The sequence below is a fragment of the Copadichromis virginalis genome, linkage group LG20, assembly GCF_057382275.1.
Source record: "Copadichromis virginalis isolate Kocher_CV1m ecotype Utaka linkage group LG20, C_Virginalis_male_GT1.1, whole genome shotgun sequence".
NCBI lineage: Eukaryota > Metazoa > Chordata > Actinopteri > Cichliformes > Cichlidae > Copadichromis > Copadichromis virginalis.
The window spans coordinates 19,036,952-19,059,326 of NC_140637.1; the positions used below are offsets into that span (position 1 = coordinate 19,036,952).

Consider the following 22,375-nt stretch of genomic DNA (forward strand, 5'->3'; position numbering starts at 1 on the left):
TGGGATTCTTATCTTTTATTAAGTGTTCTCTGTGGTTTCACTGCCCTTCTGGTGAGTTTTTGAATATTGTTAGGCTTTAAATTCCCTTCTTTGATTTCATCATCATTTTTCTAGTATTCTGAGTAATACTCGAGTGTTTTGTATCAAGTCCTAGTTTTGGTCTCTTTTGTTCGTTTCAATCTTTGGGCTCTTTGGTCTTTATTTAGCTTCAGTTTCTATTCCGAGTTTGTTATTTTTATGTGTTTAGTTCCCTTAGTGTTTCACTATCTGCCTGCCCCATCCTCAGTCTCCTCTGTTTTTCCATCCTTTTGCTTTTTATCCTTTTGGTATTCCCCTGTCTCTGTCTTCATGTTCAGAGGACTTTTCTGATTTCTTAAATAATGGATCTTTTTTGAATGTGTCAAAAAATGGTTTTGATTATTTTCACCTGTGTCTCATTCACCTTCTGTTCAGTCAGCCTTCTCTGTATAATTGGTCCCATTATTTCTATTTATCCGGTCTGTTGTAACACCTGTTTTCTATACTGCAAGTTCCCTCTGAGGTGAGCTTTTGTACCCTTTGAATCCATTCCTTTATTAGACTTTTATTATCACTTTTAATGAAAGCTTGTCTTTTGTTTTACTCACATCTTCTATATTTGGGTCCATCTAAGAACTGAACCTTAACAAATATAGCTGGAAAGGCAAATATCTCTTTTTAATGGACTCCTAGAAAGTTGAGAACATCTTCCACACATTTATTTGACACTCAGTAAATATTAGTGATTTGTCGGCGTTAATAGAAAAAAACTGTGCGGTCCTTGTGTAATTTCCAAATCTGTAGCAATCCATTTTCCAATGATTAAAATAAGATCGATTTTTTTTCCTCTGCTGTCACTTAGTCTTTATATGATGATGTATTTGTAGTGATACAGCACGGCTGCATAGCTGGTTTATAATATTTTTCTGATGGTGCCAGACGATTGATTTAACTTGGTTGGCTTTGCTTCTGTAAGGTTAGTAAAACATGATTCCAGCAAGGCCAGATAATGTGTGCCATCTCATTATCTCTGAGGCTCTGACAGGAACGGCGTGGGAGGGAGACCCACAGGCATGGTAATCACTGTCATTGACCAGCAATATCAATTTCACAAGGCAAGATCCAGGTCGCTACTAGCTTTTCACAAGAAAGGCTTAAAGGTATACTTGGTAGTGAACAAATTGCATTGTGCTGCTATTTCTTCTGAAACCCAAAATCCATAGACTTCATGCAAATTACTCCTTCGCTTGAAATGATCAGAATTTCTTTCTGGAGAAGATTAGCATATTTTTTGTCACGCAACATAATTTGGCAGCATCTGTGCAACAATGCAAAAGCTTTGAGTGCAGAACAATGAGCAGTTTCTAGGGGGAACGTTCCAGTACAACTCAACAAATGAATTCATAAAGCAACAATTACTTTGACCGGCTGTTATTATCCTTTCAAACAGCAGCAATGTTGCAACAAAGGTAGCAATTAAGAAACATTCTCCTTAAAGACTAGGGTACATTTCTGAATAGCTCTAATTACCACAGAGAATGAACCTGTTCTATCTGTGGCGCTCCCATCGAAGGTACACACTGTCGTAACTGCTGTGAGGGCTAGAAAGGTTTTCACATCACAGTAATAACTTTAATTTCTGTTAATAATCAGCATAATCAGAGCTCTCTCTAGTTTTCATGTAACAAGGTTAGGGAGGAACAAGACCTCTCCCTGTGTCAAGTAATTCTTTGTTACTGACAATGTAATAATTACAATAGTTTTCTTTGATGAATACAGTCTGAGTTGTGTTAAAAATCTGAATTCAGCAACAAACTCACCCGGTATTGTTCTCTGGGGCTTTATTAATGGCCCACTGATGATGCTGAAAATCTGAACGAGGCGGGCACGGTGGCAAAAGTGACAAAAGAGCTCCAAGCGTCATTGTCCATCTCTTTGAAGTGAGGTTGTTAGCGATTCTCAGCTCTTAATGGGTTCTCTTGTCCTTAAGCATATGGGCCACAGCAATGTTTTTCTCTTTTGTCACTTTTCACTGGACACTTGAATCATACTGTCAGACTCAGTGATTACAGCAGATGGATCAACCAATCTGTGCCAGACACAATGAAAAACCAAAATGCTTCCCCAGTCAACTAGCAGACCTCAAATCTGTCAGCGTGTATGTGCCTGTGTATGCATTTGCTTGTGATATGTATCTCTGCCTTTTGGAAAAATCCATACACGCAGTATATGTAGCAGTGGGTACATATGCCTAATATAATGCTGTGCAACAGCAATACACACACAAATAAGGATTGTTTTTTTACCTTTTAATAATAAACAATTCACTCAGACAATGTTAATTTTTGGTATTTTGTTTCGTTTTTTTACTTCGAACCTAAATTAGAAAATGACTGATAAATAAAGCTCGATGACAGGACAAAGTGTAAACTATCAGTGATAAAAGACACAACCGCATATATACATGATACTAAATTGTAATATTACCACAGATTAAGCAGTATGTTACATCATATTAACATGTTTCAATTTTGAAGCATAAATAGTTTGATTAGAATAAGCGATGGTCCTTGTGCAGCACAATGAGCACAACGAGTACTTTTTAGTTCATCAGCACAGATGTGGTATTTTCAGTAACACTCTAAATGTGCGTGCCAGTGGAAAAACTGCTGTTTTTCAGTGACAGTTTTGCCTTCAGCAGGGAAGTGCAACAATAAAGGCCTGTTGGAGGGATGCATTAACTGGTAATGTTAGTGTTACTTGTCTTGTGTTTATATCTTGCCTCTGGAAACAGAATCCATTAATAGTTAATTTTTATATCTTCCAAAATCTTCCACAGAATAACAACATAATAGACATTCTTATAGTGCCAGATTGCAACTACAGCAAAGAAATTGAAATGTACTAAATTGAGTGTTATCTGAGCACTGATATTCTTAATCATTTATCCAGCTTAGTAGGAGCTGAAGCCTACAACAGGTGACAGAGGGTGAAGTTTCCCAGCTGAGACGACATGATCTCACATCCACATCTACTACCAATATCATCTATTAACATAAAAAGCATGTACCTGGACTGTGGGGTTTAAACTTGCAAAGGGAACATGTAAAAACCGCTAAACAGGGTCAAACCTGAGAATCTTGAGCTGTGAGTGGACAGTGATAACCGCTGCACTGGCATGATATACAGTATATAGTATCAACTGGTAATATCTATAAACTTGAGGTGATGAAGTAAACTTTCCATTTATGTTATGTTTGAGGGTCAAAAATCACAGTGGATAAGTGGGAAAAGTTTCCTGTGTTGAAAATCAGCTGTCATGTTGCATCTCTGGTGAAAGGAGCCCCTGTTTTGAAGACCTCTAATGCAACGTACAATTTTCAGGCAGCCTTTTACACAGTTGTCCAGACAATTTATCTCAGGATGGGAGTGTTTCAGTGACTTGAAGCAGGTGTGTAATTAGAGAACGAAGTGAGCTAGGACAAGGGGAGCCAGGTACACACACTAACCAGCATGCACATGGTAAAAACACTGGAGATAAAGTTATTTGGAAAGATTCTTTTTTTTTTTGCAAATGGATTTTTATTTTTAATTTCATATCTTTCTTGGGTTCTGTATTGCTATTGAATGAATAAATGTCTTTAGTCATTTTTCTGACTAAAGTATTTTGGATATTTTCAGTGAAAATAATCTTTACTCAAAAATAAAAGATCATTAAATCATACATCAGATCTTAATGAACAAAATATTCAAGCTGAAACCCTTTACTGCCTACTGGTTTTATGCATTCAAAATAACTTATGGGTATTCTCCTGATGAGATGGTTGATGTTGTCCTGGGGGATCTCCCCTAGATTTTGATCAGGGCATCAGTGTGCCACTGGTGAGTCCGTGACACTGTTTGGCAGAATGAGATGCACTGAAACAAAATGTTCCAGAGGTTTTTAATCGGATTCAGGTCCGGGGAACATGAGTGCCAGTAAGTGGCACCAGTGCCTTCATCATCAAGAAGTTGCCTAGACACTTTGGCCATATCAGGCCAAGCATTTTCCTGCACCAGGAAGAATCCAGTGCCCACTGTATCATAAATTTATGCAATAGGTTTGAGGACTTCCAGCACGATACCTTGCAGCGTTCATGTTCCTGTTGGCTTATACGTGGCGCTCTGTGTGACTCTCCAAGGATATGCCTCCCCATTCTATCACTGACTCGCTGCCAAATTGGTTATGCCGAATGATGTTGCAGGCAGCATAAGGTGCACCGCAGCATCTCCAGACTCTCTCATGCCTGTCACATGTACTCAGTGTGAACCTGCTCTCATCTGTGAAGAGAGTGCGGTGCCAGTGACAAAACTCCCAGTTCGAGTGTTCTCTGGCAAATGTCTGGCGATCTGCACAGCACTGGTCTGTGAGCACAGGTCCCACAGAGCGACGTTGGCCTTTGTGCCACCGTCATGAAGTCTGATTCTGATAGTTTGGTCAGAAACACGCACACGAGCAGCCGCTCTGGCAGCGCTTCTCCTGTCGCTCTTCGCACAAAGGAGCAGATAGCAGTTCAGGTGCTGGATTTACACCCTTCTGCAGCTCTCTCCAGGTCTCCTCATGTAAAGGCCAATCTCCTGGCTCCTCTTCAACACTCTTGAGACTGTGCTGGGAGAGACAGCATACCTTCTTACACAAATAGTTGTGCAGTTCTAAAAGAGCTGGACTACTTGTCTGGCCTGAAATGGTGCAGTTGCCCCCTTCTTTTGCTAGGAGCACCCCAAAAATTCCCTTCTGGGGTTGTCTTGTTGCTGTTTCTCCTTTGCGCCTGTAGTCACTTTCATTTGTGCCAAAGCAGATGAAACTGGTTCAGAATCACTTATGTTTCTTAACTGCACAGATTGATATGCCGTAAGTTTAAATGACTATTGTGATGATCAAGTGCTCTCCTCTGGGTTTATAAATCTGTCAAAGTCATAACATCCTATCATTCAGACATGAGTCACTCTCACTTTAATGTTCCTTATGACTTCATTCAGACATTGCCATAGCATGGACAGCGTGAGCCACAGAACTTTATTCCTTAATATGCCTGCATGCTTTCATATTTTTGCTGTGTTGAAAAAGGGCTTAACGTTGGTGGGTCTAAGCTTTACTGTTATTCAAAAATGTTACTTTACTAATTAGCGTTGGATTAATTGCTTTCACTGTAGTCAGATTATCAAAAAAAATTTTCTCAAGACTATAAAGATTTCACATCAATGTACAAGTGCCCCTGTTACATCAAGGAATAACTGGGTCTATGGGTAAATACAATAATGCGGGATACAAATATAGGTAAAGCAATAAAATGTGACATGTATTCTCCCTATCCACAGAGGAACTGTATCTTCTAGTTTCAAAAATTACACACTTAGCGCTCGCGGGGTTTAAAAATGAGGTTCAAATCATGGATCATACATTTAGCATTAGCCCGCTCTCCACAGAGACTTGAAGCACTCGCTGAAACTTCAGCGTTTCATCAGATTCTATCTATCTTAGCATGTTCTGGGAGAAGCCACGCGCTCATGGGGATACTGCGGAGGACAGACGCGCTCTTAAAATACATCAATAAGTACCAGAAGCCTAGCTTGGCATGCTATAACATGGAGAATGTTATTTACACGGATTCCTGGTTATTAGCATACTGACATTTGACAGTAGTAGTGAGAAGAGCAGAGAGCTAATGTGCTCACAGTAACATTTCCCGGTGGACCTGTCAGATGAATTCTCCTATCCCCTTTAGCTTTTCTCATCTCTGAGAGTGCTGCTAAAGTGAGGGTCAGGTCACTTCTCTCCTTATCTGTCTCAGAGACACGGGATGATTGAAATAGGCAAACACAAAAACGATTCTCTGGGTCTTTGTGTTAGGGAGCTACTGTTTTACTGGACAGCTTTCAAAGGATTTGTGACTTCTGTCGAAGGGACAAAAATGTAGTGTTTTGTGCACAAAAACTGTCTCTATAGCAACAAAAAAACCACGATTTGATTAGGTAATTCTCAACAACTCATCTGCTAGTTTTTGAGTTTTGCCAAGGAATCAGCAAGACTAGAAGCTTTTGACCCAGAAAATGAAATATCCACATCCCTGTAAGAGCACTGTCACTATCTTTGTGTGACCTCACAGTTCTCAACAGAGGTGACAAATCGTGTGCTCTGGAAGGCCAAGAGGGTGCTGACTTTACTTCCACCGCCACTGCACCATGGCTAGTATTCACACAGCATTGTGTGAGTAGTGAAATCCAGAGAAAAATCATCTTAAATGGAGATCAGCTCCTACTGAATATGAAAGTCCTATTGAGATAACAGTGCAGGCCTTAAGACTTCTTACAATGCAAGCAACTTTCAGGAGTCGTTAAGAGGACTTTTTTTAATCTGTAGATCTTTGTAAAGATAGGAGAAACTGGCTGACCACAGAAAACTGCATCAAACCCTGAGAAGCAAGTTTGAACTTCATCTCATTAGAGATGAGTTTGGATTTCTCACTCAATAAATCAATATCGTTACACCATTAACACTGTTCTAAAGCTTCAATTAATTTCATTACTAGACAATTTATCCATCTTGCAAGTGAATGAAGCTCCATTAATGGGTATAACAGACTTCTCAAGTGTTGCAAAAATCATTGATCGGATATACGTCTGCATCATTAGATGATGAACATATTTATAGTAGCTTGCCATTTACAGGCAATAAAACATTTAATACGGGTAAACTTTTGACCTTCTTTCTTACCTTCTTACATAAGAACTATAATTATATATCTATCAGAACCACAGAGACCATATCATCCTGTGTGCGCTGCAGGTTTGAGATACTTGCAAAAGGGTCTTATGTGCAGTTTCTTTTTGTGAAGAAAATAATCTGGATTGATCATCTTGACAAACTAATAAAGTGACTACACAGCTTCACCTTTGTCTAACTGAATCAGCTTTTTGCAATGGAGCACACTCAATGGCAACTGAGCCTATGAAACATATATACTTCCTCGTTAAACACTTATCAGAATCCGTTAAGTTTGTTGTAAATAACAGGCTGTTGAGCTCTTCACCCAATGTCCAGAGCTCATAAAGGCTACCATTAGTACTGGAATGAACAGATTTGTACTAGCAACAAACTAGAGATACTATTCAACTAAAGAGTGTAGGTTTGTATTTTAAGCATTTAATATAATGTTTATTGTGTCTGAATAGAGAGGTTTTTGTTCATATTTTGTATAAAAAAATATTCATTATGCTTGCACTTTCCCTTGACCGTGTCACAGATCGCTTTTTTCATACAGCATCAGCCTTGGATGAGTAACTAAAGCAGTTTTCATTGACAAAGTAACTTGCTTACAACTACTGTTAAACAGAAACATAAAGATGTATTTGTGGACTACAAGTAAAGGCAATTTTTTATTTGGATGCATTTACAATTTTTGAATGTAAGGTTGCAATCCAGTGTAAATGGGGTCTTATATGAAAATTGGGTATATTTTTAAGTTAGTTATTCTTTTTGAATGCATGAATTTCCCAAGGTAAGCTGATTAAGGCTTGTTTGCTATTATGCAACTACACTGACGACGCTAACGGCGTCAACGCGTTAGCATGGTTAGGTCTTTGACGCAGTAGTGCGTCCAGCCCCACGGATGGGGTGATCCACGTTAATTCGCTAACAGAGATTTGAAGTGTTAATGTGGTTATGGCTGGTTAACGCTGACAGCACTAATATATATATATATATATATATATATATATATATATATATAAACTAACTAAAATAAAAGTATAAAAGTTAATGTCCTAAATAATCTCTTAGCAGTGACTATTGGTAGAGTTTTTTATGCCAAGGTCTCTATGAAATTATTCCAATTGTTTGTGAATTCCCTTCCAAATGACTCATTCGTTGCTCCCTCCTCTCTCTTCATCCACTCATCCTTTCAGTACAATCACCAGGTATAATCTGAAAACTCCCTGCCCTTCATGGTACATTATGTGATATGTCTTGGACTCTGTAGTCTAGTTTGTTAGTCTGTTGTTGTTGTTTTTTTAGCTGCAGCAGTGTTCGCGTGGAAAGAAGAAGTGGAAAGAAGTTCTCCTGGGAAATGCTTTAGGAAGTCTGAGGCATTGTTACTTTGCATTTCCACATCACGCTATGCATTCTCATAGCATGCTATGATGTCTCAAAGTGTGTGCTGCGGAGGAGCTCTGTTAGTTTAATATTTGATATTTCCTATGGGGTCCACTGTGTGATGATCAAAGATGGAGACAACCTTGAAATGCCTCCCTCAATTTACACATGGAGCGTATCAGTGAGAGAAAGTAGGCTGAAACTGTGGAGGCAGAAAGAGATTATAGTAAAGACCGCCTGTATTAAAACTGAGAAAAAGGAGAGGCAGAAACTAGGGAAGAGAGTGAGTTGTGTCTAAAGAGTGGGGGGAGGATTCACAACCTCAGACCCCATACTGACAGCTAATTAAAGCTGTTAGGCCCATGATTATCACTTTTTGATTTTCACTATAAGGCTTTCAGCAAAATGTAGTCTTTTTCAATCCGGTTGGTCACGCTGATCATCCTTACTGAAACAAAAACACACTGCCTTTGACACATAAACTTAAGGACCCATGTAGAAGTTCTTCTGCCTTCTGCATGAGTGTTAGTTTGCGCATATTGATGGAATTTGAGCTATGACTTATTCATCCTGGTTCATCTCCTAAAAAACACACAGTAATAGAGTTCTATGACCCGCTAGTGTTTGCTGAAAAGTGCAAATTTCCAAATTAGCTGAAATTTGGCAGGGCTATTTATATAGGATGAGGGCTTTCAAAGCTATGAAAATAATTCAGTTAAATCGACAAAAGTATGTCTGAATGAAACTGGTTTTCCCATTGAAAAAGGTCTACTGATGATTGTTTGAATGAGGGGCACGGTGGCGCAGTGATTTGGACTGTCTCACAGCAATACATGAGTTAAAATCACTCGTCTTTTCTGTGAGGTGTCTGCATGTTCTCCCCCTTCTTCTGAAGTAGATAAAGTAATAAAGTAGGCCTTATTCAGACATGGAAAAATGCACATTACACATCTCTTAGTAAGGCTTGTTGATATGTAATCAAAGTTTTTTTATAAATATATAACATAATTTAAACATAACACCAGCAATTTCAAATAGTTCTCTGGGAGGATATTCATAATGTTGAACTGAGTTTTTGAGATGGAAATTGACAAAAACAGCTCAAACTCTGTTCCCTGTCTGCCCCCTTGCAGAGGCAGTACGTTGGTGTGAACTAGTGGGAGTGATTGTAACTAAAAGTAAAGGAATTATTGTGCCGCAGTCCTGAAGTTTTGAGAGAAGGTGATTCCGACGGTATTCAATCATCCAACAAGCAATTCTAAAGAAGTATACTAACTGCTTATAGGAGTTCCCGAGTATATATTAAAGGAACGACGTGCTCACACGGTGTTTGACATCTGGCAGGCAATTGTACAGAACAGCGGGGAGTAAAGAGTAGGATATTCTTACAAGTCCTCACACAGGTTGTATAACTGATGGATTTACAAGTTGAAAAATTACCATTGTGGGAATAAGGCACACACACCCACCTCTTATAGCAGCTTTTATATGTTTTTGCATCAGTTACCTCACTTCCTATAGAACACTGCTGCCTGTGTTTACAGTGCCCTAAGGACTGACAAGTGATGAATTCCAATTTGTTTTTTTACATATTCACTTTTTAATGCAGTTCACACGAATAAAAATGTAAATATGCAGTACTATGCCAAAGTCTTGAACCTTTTTATTTTATTTTATATCTATATATTAAGCCAAAATTTCTATTTATTTTAAAGTGGTCTCGAGCACTTTTTCAGACTATCTGAAGTTTTTTCTTTGGCTCCTTTTTCACTCATTTGCAGTCCAGTCCTTGTACTTTACCATTTCCATATGAAGCTTTTGTGTTTGTATTCAAGCATTTTTTTGTATCATTCAAGCAAGTTGTTCCAAAATCCAAAAATACCAAATATAACAGGTTGACGGTCATAAATATATATTTTTTGTTTTATTATAGTAGCCACTTATAGGATTTTAAGTTCAGTTTTGTGTGTTCAGTTTAGTATTTATAAATGATAATGATCATTAATGATTATTCGTGATCATAAGGTGTTACCGAGACATTTGTTAACCTAGTCATGCAAACAACGCATGACCTTAATTTATCTACATTTTGCTCCAGTCTCTTTTATGTTAATCAGATTTGTTTGCCAGTACATTTATGCAATTAGTGCATGTCTAATAAGCGGCTCTGCCTTATTATGCTGCTGTGTCTATGCTATGATTTTTCTTAATTAATTATTTATTTTGTAGAGTTTAAAATTTGCATCACCGCTCTCCAACTAAAATATATCGATTACCTGGTAAGGAACTGAACTGACATTTTACTTCAGTCCTCTGAATGCCAAGTTCTGCAGAAGTGTGTGTGCCATGTGTAGTGAGATGTTTGACCTTCCTTAGAGAAAGAAAGCTTCCAGCTGTTTGCAGAATGAAGTAGGTGGGTCTCTGCTTTACACTCTGCACTCAAGAACATCTCATAAAGGTTTCATGCGGTTGTGGAGTTCACAAGAGCCGTTTCACTTCATCTTGGTGTTTGTGAAGGTACTGCAGAATTTGCTTCGTAGTGTGAATGGTGACATTTTCTTAGGCGACATGAACATTATGAGCAAAGAATGTGTCTAGGACTACTTCTGCTTGCTGTTGTAAAAATGCCTAATCATCTTTGGCTTGTACTATGTCACTAAGCTAAACAGCCAGTCTGACTAAACGGCTGCCCATCATAGATCCAGCGCTGTTTTTAACTTTCTGCATATTATGGTTTCAAATCATTTTTCTTCTTGTAACTCTAAACCCTGTGCAGTAGCTTTTTGTTCCTACTGTTAAATGATCCAGATGTTTCGTTTCATACACGCATTCACATTCAGTGATTGCAAAGCAGTTTTTAAATCGCTGCCATTTGGTTGGAACCAACTTTGAGTAACTCGTGTTTATAGTATGTTGCAATTTCTGTTCAGTTTTTGTTCATAGTGTAACAAACAGGTGCTGTTTAAATTCTGTGTTGTTTGGCGGACAGGTTATGAGCTGTCCTGCCGTTTCTGCAATTTTTTAAACTAAATGTTATGACTCCTTTTAAGTTATTAAGTTTATTCATGTTTAACCCTTCATTTTCCTGATCAGCTGATGCAACCATGCCACAGTGTTAGTTTTATTTAGATCTGTAGATGTAGAGCTGCCCTTTAGACACACTTTATTAGAGTCAAAGTAGCTTGCAAAGAAAAGCGTCTGGACTTCTTTAAATTGCTTGAAGACGTTTCACCTCTCATCCGAGAAGCTTCTTCAGTTCTAAGGTCAAATGGTGGGGAGTCCCAGATTTAAACCTATTGGGAGTATCCCCCCACAGAGGGACAAAAGGACCCCCTGATGATCCTCTAATCGCCTGAGCCAAGGTGTGAAACTGGGTGTGGGTCCCAATCAGCCAGGGTTTCGGGTGAGCTCATTGTGAAACCTGGCCCCACTTTATCATGCAAATTCCTGAGATCAGATGGCCCAGGATGTGAGTGGGCGTTAAGGCGTCTGGGGAGGGATCTCAAAACTGGATTATAGATGGCAGACAGTTGGTGTCGTAAACCACCGCCTCTGTTCAGTGACTGAGAGCCTTCACAGACACAATTTATTAGAGTTAAATCAATTGTTTCAGTGTGGATGGAGTGATATTTTGGAAATTTATCTGTTGGAAACTGGCGTATAAGTTGCTGCCCATATAGTTCATCCTAACGCATGGTTCCAGTGAACAGGATGCCTCTTAAACCTGAATTAAAGTCAGATTATGTCAATACAGTAATTACTCCAAACTTGCAGGGTGTCATCTCCCAAGCCTTCATATTATTGCTGCACAATCACTGTCTTTATCAATATCTGTTAATTAAGAGATGAATCAAAAGTGTTGGTGGAAATGAGCAGCCAACTCAACAGGAAAACATACTTTGATCAAAATATATTCCACCTGCACAGTTGTGCGTTGGTTAGCACTGTGGTCTCACAGCAAGAAGGTGCTGAATTCAGATTTAAAGGCTGACTGGGACCCTTCTGTGGGGAGTTTGCATGTTCTCCCCCCGTCTATGCGGATTCTCCCTGGGTACTTTAGCCTCCTTTACTCAAATATCCTCCACAGTCATCAGATCTGAATCCAATAGAGTGCCTTTGGGATGTGGTGAAGCAGGAGACTCACTACATGGATGTACAGGCAACAAATCTGCAGGCACCGTGTGATGGTGTTGTGTCAATATGGACTAAAATCTCTGAGGAATGTTTTCAGCACCAGAAACTGAAACAGCTGTTTCAACCACTCACCTTAAGATGGAAACACTTTCTTTTTTTACTTTCACTAATGATTTTCACTGGATCTGCACTTTCACTGTGCAGTTGTATCACCAGATATGAGATATCCCAGGAACATAAATACTTGTGATCTATGGCACAGCTGAAGTGCATTTGCTGCAGACACCAGAGCTCTTCAAACAAACAAGTAACGACTAAAAATGTTGAAAGGTTGCCTGCCGCCACTTTAATTGGACTCATCTATAAGTCAGGGTAGAGGATTTATTTAGTTTAAAAGTCAAAACATTTCTCATCTGACGTTATTTCACCCTCCCTATTCTGCTGGCGACCAGATGCAGCATAATTAAATGTTAATCTCTCAAACACTTCTAATGCAATATGCTTTAATATAAGCCCTTTAGTTAGGAGAAACGATAGTGCTTTCACACAGTAAATATCCCTTGCTGAAACTTCTTATTGTATTAAAATGGAAATGCCTTTGAAAAGGCAAGGCAAGGCAAGGCAAGTTTATTTGTATAGCACAATTCAACAACAAGGTGATTCAAAGTGCTTTACAGAGACATTAGAAACAAGAACAAATAAAAAGCATGATTTAAAATTGATTAAAACAAGCAAATAAACTAACTAACTAATTAACAAACAAACAAACAAACAAACAAAACAGTATATAAAATCAAAACAGATAAAATCAGAACAGTAGATAAAATCAGTAGTTAAATGTAAGTTTTGAAATTTAAGCTTAAAGTGTGGATTTGGTGCTTTATTCAAATGCAGCTGAGAATAGGTGAGTCTTCAACCTGGATTTAAATAAACTGAGTGTTTCAGCTGATCTGAGGCTTTCTGGGAGTTTGTTCCAGATATAAGGAGCATAAAAGCTGAATGCAGCTTCTCCGTGTCTGGTTCTGACTCTGGGAACTGATAAAAGACCGGATCCAGATGACCTGAGGGATCTGGAAGGTTCATACTGGGTCAGGAGGTCATTGATGTATTTTGGTCCTAAACCATTCAGAGCTTTATAGGCCAGCATCAGAACTTTAAAGTCTATCCTCTGAAAAGACAAAAATCCTTAAATCTAACATCAAATAAAAATAACATTTTGGAACAATAAGCGACTATATGCTGTGAATGGGGCTAACAAATACAGTGTTTTCAAACTTTTTACTTGCTTGTTTCACAGTTCCACAGTGAATAAATGAATGTATCTGCCGACTATAAATGGAGCAAACAGATTATGGCAGAGTAGAGAGAGAGCAAGGCAGGCAATGTCTTTCGACTTTTAACCAGCGTAGCAAATAGCTCTGTCTCCGTGGCACCTCTGAAAAGCTAGACTCAATCCATTAAACTGGCAGTTTGGTGAACTCTGCACAGCCCTTCAGAGCTTCAAAGCAAAAGATATATCCTGATGCTCCCTCATGGCTCAGATCCCATGCCTGAAGTGAAGAGCTGGTGCTTATCCTTAAAGACTTCGAGTAAGTTGAAGACGCTGGATCCTCCAAATACAAATAATACGAGACTCACACTGTGCGCATTCAGGAAATCACTCCACTAATTTAATTAGAGTGTAAAACAATAAAGAGCACAAAGAATCAGTCCACAGAGAAGCTCTGTTATTACATGATAACGGCACAATCCGTCCCTTGGATAGGCATAATCGCTTCATTAGTGTCAGATCTCTCAGTGTTAATTTGCAACTCTGGCTGTTATGAAGACTGTGTGAGGGAGAGGAAGCAGCATTTTTTTTAAAAATTAAAAAAAAAAAAAAATCGACATCTGCCTACAAGTGAACATGACATTATACCCTCAAGAGTGGTTCTGGTTGAGGGTTTAGCTGTCTTGCCATTTTTACTCACTGTAGGTGGCTGGGTAGAGAGAGGTGACAGACTACCATGGACTCAGGGTGCACTCTCACTGCTCCCGGCCAGCCATTCAAGATGACAAGTGTCACTGCGCCATACTGATCTCTTTTCCCCAAAAACAACAGCCTTGACCGCCTACAGGGAATATTGTCCAATTTGGTTATTTTATCAAGTTCTTTATTGTAAAGATGAGTAAAGACACAGAAGAGACTATCACACCTTCTTATCCCTTAAGTACCTCTTTGACCTGTGTTGCAGTATCCACAGTATTTCTGATTTCGCGCCATTACCCCGATTCATAGCGGAAGCCGGTTTTTTACTTCCGCTTGCGCTGTTGTTGACAGTTGCGGGGTTACACCTTCACTGTTGATAAAGATTTCTCTCACTGCAGTTTGTTTTACCTGGAGTAAATGGCAACACATCGAAGGTGGATACACAGTAAAGATGTTTTAAAAAGCAGCGAGGACAGTTCAGTTGCAGTGCCTCACCCGTCACTTCTCACGGAGTGGGTAGATGACATGAAACTATGGCCCGATGTTAGCTACATCGACATTATTAATTACCTTGTATTTTCCGAAGGCGTTGATGGCGAGGAATTACGTAATTACAAGAGCACCGAGGCGTATAATTACCTGCACAGCAACAAAATTGATAAAGTACTGCTCAACAAACAAGGCGACTTTATTTTTCTTAAAGCAGCTGTAGAGCCGAGCCAGAGTATTAATCAAGCGAAACACTTAGCATGGGCAATGCTAAGAGAAAGTGGAGTAGTGGAGACAGTCGGCTGTTCCTGTATCGCCGGATTAGGGAGATCATGTAGCCATGCGGCTGCTATTCTGTGGAAGGTATATCACTTATCTGGATATCACAATGTTTAAATCACTGAAACAGAAACACTGGACTGGTCAAAGGCTGTGATTAAGGAGTCACGCTACTGCCATCTAGCCAAGTATTACGTGGAGCACTGTTTACATGTGAAAGCCACTCGTTAACTTTGTGTGGGCTGTATGCTGTACAATCACATGAAGACAAAATATAAAAAAAATAAAAGACTGAACATTAAGGTCAAATTTACAAGACAAGAAAAACTATAGTTATAAGAAGTGACACAGAGTAGTATAATACATGAAATGGATAATATGGGTGACTTTGCCAGTGTTTATATCTGTTTTGGATATGATTCAGGTGTATTGACCCAGGGTCATATCTATAACATGCAGGACACCAACCGTGTACTGCTTTTGTTAGTGTAAACTTCCTCGTTATGTTAAATCTTGAGTATTGACAGTGAGAAAAAACTATTAATGTTTGTTACAGGTGCAGAATGCTGCGATCAGTGGAAAGACAGGGCTTGCGTGTACAGACGAGCAGCGCAGGTGGAATGCAGGGACAGCAAAGAACCTTGAACCTAAACGTCTAAGCCAGATAAACTTCAGACATCACAGGGCAGAGCAGCAGTACGATGTGAACTCCCGGACTGCAGTGACACAATCTCTCCCTAACACACCATATCACCTTACACATCAAGACTTTATTGACAGTGTTAGCAAAGCACCAGTGAAGCCACTTTTCCTCCTCAAGAACACATTAATTGGAAAGTGTTACAATGCCTCGCCATCTGCAGGTCCTCACCGCAACAGTAAAGTTGATGAGCAATTTTTTCAGCCACACCAAGCACACAGTTACAAACTAAGCTGTAATCCATGCAGGGCATTCTACCAGGCATACATTCAAGTTTCTGAAGAGCAAGCAGAACAATTACAAGAAGAAACAAAAGAGCAAAGTGCATCTGATTTGTGGCACAACTGCAGGAAAATCAGACTTACAGCAAGCTCTGCTAAAAAAGTTCCAGTACGTGCCACCACAAAAAATGACAAATTTTTATCTGAGCACATGTACCCTTCCTTTCGTGGGAATTATGAAACAAACTATGGTAAAGAAAATGAAGTTAAAGCTTGTCATCAGCTGAAAGAACAGGGTATGAACATCCTTCACATGGGTAGTGTTATCAGCATCCAGGAGCCATGGCTCTCTGCGAGTCCTGACGGGGTCATTGACTCAGATGTGCTTCTAGAAATAAAATGTCCTGTGCAGACTTATCCTTCACTCACGGAGCAGCTTACCCAGAAATGCAGCGATATCAAACTGGTAGATGGAGAACTGCAGCTGCAGAAAACTGGCAGCAGAGGCTATTACATGCAAGTGCAACTTACAATGTTTTGCACAGGGCTCAAGACTGCCACACTTGTGATCTGGACACCTACTGAGCATGTTTCATTTACAGTGCAATATGATGAAGCATTTGTAAAGGAACAAGTAAAACGCTTGAGAGGGTTTTACTTCTCATATTTCTTACCTCGACTTGTAGAGGAGTATGCAGCAGGACGGTTTCAGTTAAATGAGAGATACTTGAAGATAATGGGCAAGCTTTAATACATGTTACAACTATAAATGGGACAGTCAGACACCAACATGTCTGCAGAGTTTGGTCTCTGTCTTGTGAATGAAAGGAGACATTCAATATGAAATCTGTTAAATATTTCAATACAACTAAAATGTACGTAGTTGTAACATATGGTGGGAAATGAATGACAAACTGACAACATTAAATGTTGTGAATAGTTCTGTATTTCTGTAATCTTCCAACACAAAAAAATGTCAAGAATGCACAACTAATTATTGTAGATTTGAGAAAACTTTTTTTTTTCATTTAAGAAATTTATCACATCGTGGTTGAATAAAAAAGTAATAATTGTTCAATTGATTGATTGCAATTGTTTTATATATACACATACATACATACATACATACGCACACACACACTGTATCACATAACCTTTCATCTAGAACACAAGATAAAAAAGTGAGACCTGGAATTATTTACTCTCTACATATATGTACATCAAATTTTAAAATAATTACATTACACTACGCAACTTTATGTCCTGAGTAACCATCTTAATATCCCCGAGTCCACAATTGTTCATAACATACACAATTATTGTGTATCACGAATGAGATCCTCTCTTAAGTTCACTAGAGCAGCACATATTCTCAGTATCTTGTCTACTTTAGGAGCCATGCTTATAGGAACAATTTGTGAAAGTATTTTGTAGACTTTCAAGCGTCTGATTGCTCTTTCAACATGGATTCTTACATTTGCAATCCGACGTGTGTATGTTACCTGTTCCTCAGTTAGCGGTCTACGTTTTTTTGTGAAAGCGGGTATTACTAATCTAACTTTTCTCTCAAAGAGTAAGTCTTTAATTGTAAAACCTCTATCTGCCATGACTTCATCACCAGGTTTTAGGTATGTTAATATTCCAGAGTCCATTGTGATAAATTTGTCACTACATCGGCCGCCATATGCCGCAGACACAAACATGATTAGTCCACATGGTGCAACAGCAACCAAATATTTGACTGTGTTGTGTGAATAATAATGGCTGTATGATTCCCCTCTTGAGCCCAGATTTCTGGGTTTCTGTAAAAGGGTCTCACTGCAGTCTATAATGCATGTACTATTTGGAAAGTTCTTCTTGAAGGCTTCAGGCATAGTTGCTTGAATAGTTTCTTTTGGCAGCCATGGAATTAATGGTCGGAGAACTTCCTCCAGCTTGTCTAACCAGTGTGAGATGATCTTGCTGGCCATGCTTTGTGATATATGAAACTGGCGGCTTAGGTCACCTATTACACGGTTACTCTTTAATTTCATAAGTGTCATGAGGACTTGATCTCGGACAGGCATGGTAAATTCATTGTTGTCATATCCTTCCAGTGTCGACACAAGTGTGTTAAATGTTTCTAAGGCTATCCCAGTGTACAGCAAAGCGTCTGCATCATTTTGAAGAATGAAATATGCAACTTCATCACACTGAGTCATCTTATCCTGCACATCTTTTCTGCGAGACCTGTTGCAGTATTGATGGTCTTGTTGCGAAGGATCCTCCCACTGTGTGTGGACTGAGTGCAGATGTGGCTCAGGGGGTTGTGTGGAGATGCTGGCCTGGTCTAATTCCACTGAACGTAACACTGTGGAGTCTGAATAAGACAAAAATATGATCAGATGTACAGTCAAACTGTTAGCATAAGAGAAACTGTAAAGTGTCACTTAGCTTATTATATTTGAGTGAAATTTCTCATTCTACATTTTTTCACACAAATGCAAAATCATAAATGTCAACATAAAATGTTCCTAAGTCCCCTAAAAATTTGTCACAATTTTATTCAATTAATGTGATTAGATTTTATTTTACATTCTAAAAAAAGTCACAACTGTTGGTATTTTTGCAAAGGTTGCCTTTAACTTTTTTACTTGAGTTTTCTCGACTTGAAAAAACATGTTCTTTATAAACACAAACCTAAGACTTTTACAGCCCTTGGAGCTAATCTTTTGGCATTATTATTATTATTATAAACTTTCGTTAAAATTTAGACTTTGCTGCTAATAACCAGCTAGTGCTGATACTAACGCCATTCACCATAGGCTATTATTTAGTAAAAGTAAAGAATTGCGTGTTTAAAATGCGAAACGGTGGCAAACCACATTTACACTTTCACTTACCGGGTACAGATTCTGTGTTTTTGTTCGTATTACTGGAAGCTGTCACACTCAAAGTGGTCCGAGTGAGCCTTCTTCTTTTCTTCGGTGGGGGTCGGTCATAGCCCAGATAAAGCTCCGGGTCGGGGTGTAGCTCTGTGGGCTTTTTATCGATAAAATGAAAGGAGCAAACATAAACTCTCTTTGGAGGGTGTTTGAGTCTTAAAGCTGCCAGCCACGCCAGTTTCCGATCCTCCTTCCACGGCATAGAGTGCAGTGCGTAGGGCGGTGGGCACGGACAGGCCTTTCTAAGTTGTTGATGCTCAAGGCAAAATGTTTCTAATGCGTTTTTCAGTTTTCTTGAATTATTGTGGCAGCCGACGACAGCACACGTTGAACCCGAGCTCATCTTCGAACAGGTAAAGCCACTTATTACCGCACAAAGTAACTGATTTTGTTGTTAGCAACGACTGAACGCTGGGTCTCGCTTTGAGTAACCGGAAGTATAAAACCGGACAACGGAAGTAGTGGTCTGTCATGGCAGCCTACGTACGCTCTTACAGAAACCTGTGGATACTCTGGCTTTTTGTACAAAAGAGCTGCATCTGCAGCATCTCTTGCTTTTGTCAGACCGTTGTTTGCGATCCTGGTCATTAAATCTTGTGTAAGTGATTTTCATTCTAAGCCTTTTCCTTGTAACCCCAGGTTTTCTTTCTTGGCACTTACTCAGAGGAAGAGAGGAGGGTCTCTTGTGTTGGCCAAACCTCTGGTGACAAGCCTCATTACATAACCACTGGCAAAAAGTAAAATATGCAGCAATAGGAGAGAGGCAAATATGCTGCAGTGAAAATGGCCTTTGATATGTCAGACATGTGATATAATGTTTCTGTGATTTTGTGTATCATTGGATTCATATTAGATTTTGTAGTTGTGACATTATTTTTTTGATTAATGCTTTGATGTTGTTGTTTTCCTTTTTGTCTTGATCCTTTTTAAAGTCAGTTGAAATGTGTCTTTTAACTACATTCTCATCTATATCACATTGTTTATGGCTATTGAAGGTACAGACAGTTAGTTATACTAATGGCCTAAATAATTAAATGCCCACTTTAGCCTAATATTCTTCCTTTTGTTCAGTTTTCTCTGCACCATAGGCAGCTCAGTGATAGTACTATTGCAGCTAATGTCCTCACTTCAACCCACTGCATCAAGTTCATCCTTTCAGTCCTCCTCTTTTTGTTACGGTTGGAAGGAGGACTCAAGCGCAGGACTCCGGTACTGATGCTTACAAGAAGAGTTTATTTACAAGTCACCAGGTGTATATACAAGAATGTGCAGGGGGGTGTTATATACAGCTGAGTGGGGGAAGAAGGGGTCTCCAGGGAAGTCCAAGGGAAAGCATACATTCTTCAGAATATCCACTCACACGATCACAGGTTCACACTCCAACACTGCCACACGGGAAACACACGGGGAAAAATCCAAGAGGTTCTGTAGACAGGGAGACAGGGTTAAGGACGATGCACAGAGGAAAACACTCTTCACTAAACTTGCTGTAGCTTTGACTTTACTAACGCGTGGTAGACAACGATCCAGCGACGAACAGCAGTCACCTCCTGGCTTAAATGCTGCTCCCCTTAATGAGACACCTGGGTCTCATCTCCCGAGGGCGTGGGCCAAGGGCATGAACCCACAGTGAGTTCCGCCCCGGCGAGAGAGAAGAGGAAGAGAAACAGAGAGGGCTGATCAGCGTGCAGCTGATCCGCCTGGCCGTGACAGTACCCCCCCCCCCCCCGACGGGAGCCTCCCGGCGACCCCCAGGCTTGTCAGGGTGAGCCGCATGGAACGCCCGCACCACACCCCGATCCAAGAGGGCCGCCCGCGGGATCCAAGAACGCTCCTCCATCCCGTAGCCCTCCCAATCCACGAGATACTGCAGACCGCGCCCCCGGCGCCGGACATCCATGATCCGCGAAACGGTGAAAGCCGGGTGGCCATCAATGACCCGGGCGGGTGGAGGGGGTCCGGAAGGAGGGCACAGAGGACTAGAGAGACACGGCTTCACTTGCGACACGTGGAAGGAGTTATGGATCCTCATATTCCGGGGCAGGCGAAGGCGGACAGAGACAGGGTTAATCACAGAGTCGACCTCAAAGGGACCGATGAAAGTGGGAGACAGTTTCTTGGACTCAGACCTGAGGGGGATGAATCTGGTAGACAGCCAAACCTTTTGTCCAGGTGTGTAGGTGGGAGCAGGGGTCCGGTGGCGATCCGCCAGGCGCTTATTGCGTTCCACCGTGCGGAGAAGGGAGGCCCGAGTCGCTCTCCAGGCGCGCCGACACCTCCGAAGATGCTGTTGGACAGAGGGAACAAAGTGCTCACCCTCGACGGCTGGGAAGAGTGGCGGTTGATAGCCCAAGGACGCCTCGAAAGGGGACACACCGGTGGCAGAGGAGGTAAGGCTGTTATGAGCATACTCAATCCATGACAGTTGCTCGCTCCAAGTTGACTGGTTAGTGGAGACCAAGCACCGGAGAGCAGCTTCGAGCTCCTGGTTGGCACGCTCCGTTTGGCCATTCGTCTGCGGGTGGAAACCAGAGGAGAGACTGACCTGAGCTCCGAGGGCACTGCAGAACTCCTTCCATACACGCGACGTGAACTGCGGTCCTCTGTCTGACACAATGTCCGTGGGGATGCCATGGAGGCGAAACACGTGGTCAGCTAGCAGCCGGGCGGTCTCTAGAGCAGTGGGGAGCTTAGGGAGGGCGACAAAATGAGCAGCTTTGGAGAAGCGGTCCACAATGGTGAGAATCACAGAGTTACCTGACGAGACGGGCAGACCAGTGATGAAGTCAACAGCGATGTGCGACCAAGGGCGGCTCGGAGTCGGCAGAGGGTAAAGGAGGCCAGAGGGTGGTTGATGGACACTCTTGTTTTGAGCGCAGGTCGAGCATGCGGAAATATACTCGCGGACGTCTTTGGCAAGGGAAGGCCACCAGGCGAAACGTTGGAGGAAGGTAATAGTGCGGTGGACCCCCGGGTGGCAGGTGAATCTGGCAGTATGAGCCCAATGTAACACTCGTGACCTTACTGAGGGGGGGACGAAGAGCAACCCTGGAGGGCCCGTTCCAGGGTCCGGTTCTGTCCGCTGAGCCTCTCGAATAGCCGACTCGATCTCCCAGGTCAGGGCCCCGACTACACAGGTGGGCGGTAGAATGGGAGAGTCCCGAGTTGCGTCTTCGGAGGCGGCGAATTGGCGTGAGAGGGCGTCTGGCTTGACATTACGGGAACCGGGTCTGTAAGTGATCATAAACTGGAATCTAGTGAAAAACAGGGCCCACCTGGCTTGCCTGGCGTTGAGGCGTTTTGCCAATCGAATGTACTCCAAGTTCTTGTGATCGGTCCAGACCACAAACGGCTGGGCAGCACCCTCTAACCAATGGCGCCACTCCTCCAGGGCTAGCTTGATGGCTAGTAGCTCTCGATCTCCCACATCATAGTTGCTCTCTGCAGAGGTGAGACGGCGTGAAAAGTAGGCACAGGGATGCAGCTTACCTCCTTGCTGCTGGGAAAGCA

The 22,375-nt window shown here is 41.0% G+C and overlaps 3 protein-coding genes across 5 annotated transcripts in view; 1 reads left to right on the top strand and 2 right to left on the bottom strand.

Moving 5' to 3' along the window:
- The window catches only part of LOC146684646 (metabotropic glutamate receptor 4-like), a 205,144-nt gene that overhangs the window by 156,643 nt on the left and 26,126 nt on the right, over nt 1-22,375 (bottom strand). The window lies entirely within an intron of this gene.
- Nucleotides 14,537-16,945, top strand: LOC146684648 (uncharacterized). The gene is made up of 2 exons (XM_085443761.1): nt 14,537-15,104; nt 15,577-16,945. Exons 1-2 carry the CDS (start codon nt 14,670-14,672, stop codon nt 16,690-16,692), a joined length of 1,551 nt encoding a protein of 516 aa, XP_085299887.1. The 5' UTR covers nt 14,537-14,669; the 3' UTR covers nt 16,693-16,945.
- On the bottom strand, nt 16,995-19,331 carry LOC146684649 (uncharacterized). The gene is made up of 2 exons (XM_085443781.1): nt 18,824-19,331; nt 16,995-18,300 (listed from the first exon to the last, which is right to left on the bottom strand). The coding sequence occupies exons 1-2, from the start codon at nt 19,206-19,208 to the stop codon at nt 17,258-17,260; spliced, it is 1,428 nt and encodes a 475-aa protein (XP_085299907.1). The 5' UTR covers nt 19,209-19,331; the 3' UTR covers nt 16,995-17,257.